At 44.7% G+C, this 10,000-nt stretch overlaps 1 protein-coding gene across 1 annotated transcript in view; it reads left to right on the top strand.

Annotated features, from left to right (window-relative positions):
* Positions 1-10,000, top strand: part of LOC115828243 (roundabout homolog 2-like) — a 70,799-nt gene that overhangs the window by 36,812 nt on the left and 23,987 nt on the right. Inside the window, exons 3-10 of the mRNA XM_030792196.1 lie at positions 1,196-1,353; positions 1,570-1,690; positions 1,920-2,058; positions 4,918-5,054; positions 6,223-6,234; positions 6,814-6,938; positions 7,883-8,054; positions 9,610-9,815. Of these exons, the coding sequence (XP_030648056.1) occupies positions 1,196-1,353; positions 1,570-1,690; positions 1,920-2,058; positions 4,918-5,054; positions 6,223-6,234; positions 6,814-6,938; positions 7,883-8,054; positions 9,610-9,815 (1,070 nt within the window). The remainder of the gene's footprint in view (positions 1-1,195; positions 1,354-1,569; positions 1,691-1,919; positions 2,059-4,917; positions 5,055-6,222; positions 6,235-6,813; positions 6,939-7,882; positions 8,055-9,609; positions 9,816-10,000) is intronic.

The following is a 10,000-nucleotide window of genomic DNA, read 5'->3' on the forward strand; positions in this document are numbered from 1 at the left end:
CCTGACGATCCTGCGTTGTGTTTCATTCAAATTCACCTCACACGGCACCGCGTCTTCCTGCTCACGTTTCCCCCTCTTTTTGCTTCATTTTCCTCATTTTTTTTTCTCCTCTCCCTTGTTCTTTCTCTCTTCCTGCTCTCCCCCCTCTCCTTCATTTCTCTTCCTCCGTTGATGTGTGAGAAAGGAGCGGGGGGTTGGGGTGGGGGGAGGTGAGGGGGGGCCTGACGCGGTGGGAGAAGTCTCGCTTTTCTCTCTGTTCGTAAAGAGAAAAACCTCACAAAAACCCCGTCCTCCGCGCCAGAGTCGGCCCAGTCTCTCTGTCTCAAACAGTCATTAGGAAAGACACCTGTAGGTGTTTTGATGTGGTCACAGATGGTCATATGAGCGGTAGGACAGAACATAAAGGTGATACGCTCATTTAAGATGGCGAAGCTTTCTTCCTAGCACGTAAAAAGCCAAACGACACAGGCGACGGCAGAGACGCGCAGCGTAGCGTGTGGCACCTTTGACTGTGCCAAATTCCATCTGAGATCAGCGCAAAGAAAAAGCTGAAAATGTCATTTTGATGATTCGGTGTTTGATGCCAGATGACAACATCTGTGTCACCTGGGGTAAATGAGCTATCGTTTGGAGCGATGTTTGACAGGACGGGGGACACGCACAGCCGTACGGTGTGAACTGTGTGAGTATGTGTGTGTGTGTGTGTGTGTGGGTGTGTGCACATGCGTTCTGGAGGCGTCTCTGTGCTATGACTGACAGCTTTGCCTCAGGGCACTCCTCTCAGTAACCCCTGTTTGTTGGCAGGTTTTTTTTTTTCCCCTGGGATTTAGATATCAGCCAATTATTAGCGACCTGATCAATCTGTCTCACCTACGCAACCAGCACAGATAAAGTGGATGTTTCATAATGGCAGAAAACATGTTTTAGGTACTTTATTTTGACACTAATTGGATAGTTTTTCTACCAGAAAAAGTGTGTTAGGCACTTATATAAAGCACTTTTTCACCTTGTTGACACTTTGTGTGTGTGTGTGTGTTTTTTTTTTCGACTGAGCTTTATAATGTCAATGGAGTAAACATACTCTCTTTGGCTCTCTCTCTCTCTCTCTCTCTCTCTCTCTCTCTCTCTCTCTCTCTCTCTCTCTCTCTCGCTCTCTCTCTTTCTCTCTCTCTCTCTCTCTTTCTCTCTCTCTCAGTGTTGCGTGATGACTTTAGACAGAACCCTCAGGATGTAGTAGTGGCAGTGGGGGAGGCTGCCACCCTGGAGTGCCAGCCTCCTCGCGGGCACCCAGAGCCCACCACCTTCTGGAGGAAAGACAAAGCCCGCCTGGACCTCAAAGACGACAGAATCACTGTGAGTAATCCTCTATCACAGGCAGAACTGTGAACCGCAACACAAACCATACCGCACACATCACAATTTACACAGTCAATTGAACTACATTCAAAAACCAGTCCATCTGAGACTTAAGTCAGGAAGTGCAAACGCTACTTTTTTATCAGTCGTAACATATGTGATTTTAGTGACAAGATGCTGTCTAATATGCACACCTAATCCCTTTCTGCAAAGATCCGCGGTGGAAAGCTGACGATCTCCAACACCAGGAAAAGTGATTCGGGGATGTATGTGTGTGTTGCCACCAACATGGTTGGAGAGAGAGACAGCGAGATGGCCCAGCTGTCTGTGTTTGGTAATGGAATGTTTGTATATATATATATATGAAAAAACACTTCATTATTTTCAATTTTATAATCTTTCAATTCAATTTAATCTTTTAGTTTAATTTTATAAATCATTTAAACCACATAGTATAGTACACCTCGATACTATACTGCTCGATATGTTTTAACATGTGATTGTGTGTCTGTGTGTCTGTGTGTGTGTGTGTGTGTGTGTGTGTGTGTGTATGCATACTCCAGAGAAGCCCACCTTTGTGAGGAGGCCTGTTAATCAGGTGGTGTTGGTGGATGAGAGTGTGGAGCTGCGGTGCCAGGGGCAGGGAGACCCCTCGCCCTCCCTACGCTGGAGAAAAGACGATGTGGATGTGCCACGCGGAAGGTGAGGGAAAGTGCTCCGCGCGCGCGCGCGCGCGTGTGTGTGTGTGTGTGTGCAATATGTACAGAGGAAATACAGACACATGCAATATGTGTCCTCTGTGTTTCTTCTGTATGTTTGTTCCATTTCTCTGAATGTACCGACGTCTGCGTTTACTTCATTGCATTTTGGCTCATTTGATAGGAATTTTGCTTGTTTTTTTTGTCATAAACATTTTTATTCTAAAGGAATATACTTGGATAGGACTTGGATAGGATTCTGGTAGAGGCAGTATCTGAATTAGAGCACAATCTGCCTGGGTGTGTCACTGAGCTTTGAAGTCCTCTAGGGACTGGTGTAGTCTGAGAGACAGTGAGAGACAGAGACAGTAAGAAGAGAGGAGAGAGAGAGAGAGAGAGGAAGAAGCGAAGGGAGAGGGAAGAGAGAGAGAGAGAGACAGAAGAAAGGGCAGAGGGAGAGAAAAAGAGAGGAAGAGAAAGAGGAAGAGACAGAGGGAAGATGAAGAAAAGAAGAGAGAGGGAGGCAGGGGCTTGTCAGACTTTGACAGAGGGTTTTGTTTCAGAGCTGTGAGCAGGAGGAATAGTTGGCCCATTTCCCATCCCCATGGGCAGTATGTGGCTCAGTCTTCACTAAGTGTTAAACACTTTTTACTCAACAAAGGTTTGCAGCCAGATGAATGATGAAGTTCCACGCTCCACACCAGTGTGCGCTCCACGGTTCCGTTCCTGCGCGCCCGCACCAAACCTTTCAGCTAGGGACTATTTTTTTTTTAATGGGAATCCATTTAATTTTCGTTCTCTCTCCCTCTCTCTCTCTTTTTGTTTTTCACTCCCATCTTTCCACTTTTTCAGCTCGACTGCTGTGCGGCGGGGCTAGACAGCGAAAGCACATCTGTCCAGGCTGCAGTGCTAATCTCACTGCAGACTTGCCTCAGAATCTCATTACATTAGATAAATATCTAAAAGACCAGTCCAGTCTCTAATCCATTTACACAACTCGATTTTGGCATGGTCAGGTCAGGTAAATGCTGCTGGTTTGAACCCGACAGGTCAAAGGGTCCATTGAGTGTTGTCTGCGTTAACCTGTAAGCTTTTCAGCCTGTGCTGTTTTGTCTCACAGCCTGAAACACAGAAACTTTCACATTAAGACGCATATAACACCAGTGTTCTGTATATGTCGGTTCAAACACATTCTTACTGTCACAGAAGGGAATCTGCTGACATTTAGCCAGTTAAAGACAATTTGTTTACTTTTTCTTACATGATGTTTTGTTACATCATTTGTAAATTTTTTGGTGTTCTGAGTAGATTAATGTACCACCTGTTTGTCTTTTGTAGGCAGGAATATTGAGGATTAGGGTCATCCCAGACACAATCTGCCCATATTGATATCATGTTTATATGCTCTGTTAGTGAAAACTACGAGCTGGCAGCAGCCAAAATCACGAGTCATCACTGAAATCTATTATTTCATTGAAAAAGATTATGTCATTCATTCAGAACAACATAACTGTTAGCAGACCGAACTCTCTAAAGTGAAGTACCTGTCCTGGGCTCTCCTCCGTGAGGAGGAGTGCCAGGGGAAAACGTCTGAGGAGTTGTGCAAAGTGCTGACTCCTCCGCAACTCCACTGGACCATTGCTTCTCTCTCTCTCTCTCTCTCTCTCTGTCTTTCTCATTCTTTCTTTTTCACTCTTTTCTCCCCTTGACTGCTGAAAGATGCCCTACTTCCAGTCCTCTTGCCCCTCTCTCTTTTCCTCCTACCCAGTTGAGCCCTCCAGGGAGGCTGTATATAGGTCAGAGATGTGACGTGACTGGAGTCTCCACAAGGCTCAGGCCAATTGTAGACCATTATCAATATTCTCCCAGTGTGAGCTTTTCCTCCACTTTCCTCAACATACTTTCTTTCATCTCTCTCTCTCTCTCTCTCTCTGCCTCTCTCCCTATCTCTCTCTTCCTCTCTCGCTCTCACTCTCTCCCCATCTCTCTCACGCACACAAACACACACGTGCGCGCACACACACACACACACACGCACGCACACACACACACACACACACAATCTTTCCCTCTTACTCACCTCCTCCATCCTTGGCATCAAAATGAGAGTCTGGAACACAGATAAACAAGCCCACAGAATGAACCAATACTGTACAAAATGTTATTTCAGGTTTCACAAATTATCTCCGTCCGGCCAAGACTCTTATAGGCTGGTGCTCGAAATGATGAGTGTTCTGTTCTGCTTGATAATTTGGCTCAGTGGAAAGCATATTAGTGAATGTGCTGTGACGCATAGTTTATCCATATGAATTAGTCATTCATCAATGAACTCAAGTAAATCTCATTTAGGGGTGTGTCCCAGATATGCCAGACACTCAAATGCTCTCTCTCTCGTTCTCGCTCTCGCTCTCGCTCTCTCTCTCTCTCTCTCTCTTTCTCTCTCTCTCTCTCACACACACACACACACACACACACCGCAGTAGCCTCTTCCTCATAAATATTGAAAGACTGGAATAGTCAGAGTTCCAGCTGAAAGCACCTTTCATTCCTCCATAGCTTTCATGCTTGCATAATTGACACTCTTTTTCTCCACTTTACCAAATCATCTTCAACGGACTCTGTCAAGTGCCGTACAGAGCTCTTTTTGTTCTCTCTTAGAGGATTTGCGTACCTCAAATCTTTTTTTTTTTTTTTTCTTTACGCTAATTTTCTTTTCTTTTTCACCTTAAACGTTAGCTTTCATTTTTGTGAAAAGAAAAGCTAATAATTAGATTTTATTGTCTTAGTAAAGATGTTAAACTGAATAAAGAAAGTTCGCTCTTTCTTTTGGCGTTTCACGCAGACATTTTGTGTCCTTTTACAGGTATGAGACCAAGTACGACAAGGACGACTTTGTTCTGAGGATAAAGAAAGTGGCTGTCGGAGATCAGGGGATGTTTACCTGTGTAGCGGAGAATAGGGTGGGGAAAGTGGAGGCATCCGCCACCCTCACTGTCAGGGGTGAGTTTGAAGCCCCTCTCCCATCTGTGCCCGTCGGCACAGTAGCAAATATCACCCTGACAGTTATGGCATAATTCATACCGTTATGTAAAATACATCAATGTAAACTTTATGGGCTGTAATTTTTCAAAGCGTGAGGGAAAAAAAAAAACTACCCAGCTATGAATGAATGAAATATTGATTGAAACTGTTTTGCATGTGGTACAAAATTGTTTTTTTTTTTTTTAGATGCCAGATACTAGCGTACGGCATCGCGTGTTGATGGTTTGTGTTGAGGATTTATGTCAGCGTTCAATCTTAAAGCACTATTCCAGAGCAGTTTCATCTGTTTCATTCAGAAGAGCTGAGCCTATTTATGGAGTAGTTTATTTATCACAGCTGGGCTCAGTCCTGCCTGGACCACCCCCTACTGTGTGTGTCATTGGCCTGTCGGCAGGGGTCCTGAGCACTGCTCACCCACACACACACACACACACACACACACACACACACACGTGCATACGCACCCACACACAAATGCATAAACACACACGCATGCGTACCTGCACACACACACACACACACACACACACACACACACACACCAGGGCATGACTGACTGATACTGCCCCTTCCTCCCCCCCTAGGGAGTTTAAGAAATGAGGAACTTAATGAAAGTGAGGCCTCTTGCTGTGGTGTCTGGGCTTATGCTCCCTCTCTCCTGTCTATTTATACCTACAATCACACTGCTCTTACTCTTATGAAAAATTGGTTTGACTTTTTTTGGGAGAAAGAGGGCGGGAGGACATGGCACTCTGGGTTGAAGTGGTCTGTTGTGATTCAGTGATATTTCAAAACAACGTTTGTTTAAAAACCGCCCGATTACAGCCGCGACGCTCGTTTGTCACTGCGATATCGGCAGTTTACGAACAACGAGGACGTAATTCTACATTTTCAGAACTTTTAGCGCTCAGTCGAAAAATCCATACCATCATTCACCCAGTGAATTCCCACCCCCACCCCCCCTCTCTCTCTGCCCCCCTCCCCTTTTTTCCGAATATAAATGGATACCCGACATCATATGCCATTCATTTTTAAATTTCATTTTTTTTTCCCCCCTTCTGGTGTCTTCCTCTCGTCTCTCTCATGCGTTTTGCCTCTCACACACACACCATTGTTCTGTCACCAGCTCGTCCTGTTGGTAAGTACTCATGCAGGTCACGCCACTAATGCACATGCACATTTGACCGTTATCACAACCCAAATAGATCCGCACCCATTCATATCAAATGAACAGAAGTCAGTGTGAATGATAGCCCTCTTTGAAAAATAGAATAAGATTGTAGATGCATGGTTTTCAGGTAAGCATGACACTGATTCTCTGTGTGTGAGAGAAACGTGTTGCATTTGGAATAGAAAATGTGGAAGTTTGTTGCATCTGGAATAGAAAACAAACAAACAAACAAGCTTTTTTTTTCATTCAGATGTTGTCTGAAATGTGTTTTGTTTTTATCATACACTTAGCATTTTAATATATCAGTTTATTGCTTTGGTTCTGTCACGTAGTGTTTTATTTATTTATTTTTTATTTATTTTATTTTTTTTGGTGTCCTGCAGGATGCACACTTTTCTTCACCACTGTAGGGCTCATAGCACTCTGCATGCAGAATCATGTTTGTTTTGTTTTTGTTTTTTTTACGCGATCTGTCTTTTAAATCACCCTCTTGTTGCTCCCTGCTCTACATCTAAACGCTTTCGCTTATCCGACCTTTGACCTCAGAGGCACCCCAGTTTGTGGTGCGACCCCGGGACCAGATCGTGACCCAGGGACGCACGGCAACTTTTCCATGTGAAACCAAGGGGAATCCGCAGCCCACTGTGTTCTGGCAGAGAGAGGGTAGCCCGGTAAGCATGCAGGCTTTCTAACCACGTACGCGTTTACGCGCCGGGTCGTCCATAGATTTATGGGCTGATGTTTTGTTTTATAATGTTGCCCTCAGTACACCTGTGTCAGTGCGTACACAGTAATGGTATAGAGTTAGAGACATGGATATTGTGTCTAAGTCAAGAGCGGGCACTACACTTAATCTAAACAAGGCATTTAACTGGATGCCATAATTAAGCCCTTTGGATGAGAGGTTTGGATTTTATGTCTGACTGTAGGGTAATGAAGTGGTCATCAATGGTCCGTTATTTGGTCTCTACAGGTCATTTGTCATATGTATTTAAAAAAAGAAAAAAAATGCCCATTTACTTTTACCCAGTCATTAGGACTAATTGAATGGGGCTAATATCCTTCCTCACTCTCCGTTTGCCCGCTTTGAGGACTTTGACTGAAAGCAAATCTCATTAAAGGCCAAGTTGATAGAGATCTCAAGGCTATGTGTGGGTGGTAAGAACTCGTTCAGTGTCAAGCTCCATACAGACAGGCCCCGTGGCCCTGCTCTCTCTCTCTCTCTCTCTCTCTCTCTCTCTCCCTCTCTCTCTCCCTCTCTCTTTCTCTTTCCACACGTTAATTACTAACTGGCCTAGCTGGATAAAAAGAGTCTGATGCTCCAGACAAAGTGGCTGTAGTTAGTGCTATGGATGAGGGCTGGGAGAATGGATGAGTGAAGGACAGCTGGGGCAGCTTCACTCAGTAATGAGTGTGCTAACATAGAGAAATGAGAAAAAGAAGAAGAAAATAGAGGGAGATCATGAATTTGACCTTGTGAAAAAACATTTAAGGATTGCTCAGCGTTATTTGTCGTTTAGACATAGACAGAGTTGAATCGTTAAAGAACCTTATTTGTGTCTCTGCTTCTTACTCTTTCTTCTGTGACGTGGTCTTTCTCATTCTTCCCTTTTAGGACTTACTGTTTCCTAACCAGCCTTCTCAGGAAGACAGTCGTTTTTCAGTGTCGGAGAAGGGGGATCTGACCATCACCTCGGTCCAGCGTTCAGATGCTGGTTATTATATCTGCCAGGCCCTGACCGTGGCTGGGAGCATACTAGCCAAGGCCCAGCTTGAGATCTCTGACGGTGAGGATGTCTATGTTCAGCAGGGCCTAACACAACATGAAACCACACTTAACATACATGTGACCACGCCAAGTACATCTGCAGCCACGCACCAAAGCACCTGGGAACCAGACTCAACATAGCTGTAACTGTTAGCAACATATCTGCATTTGTGAACAAAGAATCTATGGTCATAGCTATAGGAGTCTGAAATTTATAGCTTATGCCTCTTCTACATTGCATGTTATGAGAGTAATTGAACGTGAAAATATGATATATTTTTGTTTGTTTGTTATTTTTCTTCTCATACTATATGTTATTTTAAACTGTGACACAATGTTTTTGTTGCTTATTTTACGTCACCAGACGGTTTCGTGTCAGTGTTTTTTTGTTTTTTTTTTCCTCGCGGTAACTTGACGTTCTCAGAAAAGATCCCTGTCACGCGTCTTTAGCCGTTTCATCGACATTTTCCCGGCGCTTGAAGGATAAAAAAGACTTTGGATGGTCCAGGAAGAGTGAACGCATAAAACTTAACACTCTCCTGCTGATGGAGAGACACACATTCACACCCACTTCTCCTCTCAAAGAGTATCATTATCTTAAGTGCTGAGTGGCTGCCAGTTGGGAGCCGTTTTCGGCTTTCTTTTCATTCATTCTTGGCTTTGCTCTCACAGACATTATTGAATTAACATCTGCCCAAGGCTTCTTCCAGAGAAGGGGAGATTTGCCCTCAATGCAGGATCTACTAGATGGCCATGCATATCAATTGAGAGGAGAGGGACGAATGAGAGTGGAGGGGAGGAAGAGAGAGAGAAAGAGAGAAACGGAGAGAGAGAGAGAGAGAGAGAATACGTGATTGAAATAGAGACAGAAGACAGCTGCGGATAGGGTGGTTTTGTGTTTGATGTGGACGCGCCATACTCAGTATCTGAGCTCATCCCTGAAGCAGAAACTGTCTTGAGGCACGTTTCCATATGGATTTTGCTCTCTGTAAACGGAACAGTGTCGCACGTGCCGTAACTGTTCATCTAATATCAACATTCCCAATGCTTTTCCTGATGAAGAACCGGGCTGTTAGCCGCCGGACTCCAAACAAGGTTAAAGAAAAAATAGGGGGTGGGAGGGGGGGGGGGGGTGGTGGTGGGCGGCATGATCTTTTTAATTATCGTAGTCTTGAGTCGAGTCTGGTGAAGAGAGGGAACAGAGAGAAAGAAAGAGTGAGGGTGAGGAAGAAGAGAGGAAGGTGTGAATGTGTTGAAAGGTGCAGTGAAGAAGGTACGGTAATTAGCCTCGCAGGAAAGACATTTTTAATCCACACCTTGTAATTAGTGCTGTGAGGTGTGATGGCTCGCCATAAGCATACACAATCAAAGACGGCTTCATCTGTTATTACTCGTCACAGAAACAGGTGCCGCGTTTCAAAACAGTTCAATCACACAAAACAAAAAAAAAAAACAAAAAAAACTCCCATGCCCGGTGGTGTGTGCTTTTTACTCCACAAGGTCAAAAAGAGAAGGATATTAGCTCTCTGTGCACTTTATCAATCACACTTTTCCTTCCTCATTATTCACTACAGCCCTAAAGGACCGCCCACCGCCTATTATTCGCCAGGGACCGACCAATCAGACTCTGGCTGTAGACGGGTTGGCAGTGCTGGGTTGTCAGGCCTCCGGAGAGCCTGCACCTTCAGTCACCTGGCTGAAGGATGGGGTCAGTCTGCTGGGTAAAGACCCTCGCATGTCCCTGATAGAGCCAGGCAGCCTCCAGATCAAAAACCTCAAGGTGCGTTTCTGTGGCATTAACTATTTACAGAGCTCTTTGCCTTGTTTGCACGGAAAAGCCCCCCCCCCCCCCCCCCCCCGAGTTTCCATTCAGTCTTTTTTCTTCACTTTGCTTTTATTCTGTCCATTTCCCCATTTATACGACCCAGCTTTTATGTTAGCTATTTCTGTGTGTGTGTGTGTGTG

The sequence above is a fragment of the Chanos chanos genome, chromosome 15 (genome assembly GCF_902362185.1).
Source record: "Chanos chanos chromosome 15, fChaCha1.1, whole genome shotgun sequence".
NCBI lineage: Eukaryota > Metazoa > Chordata > Actinopteri > Gonorynchiformes > Chanidae > Chanos > Chanos chanos.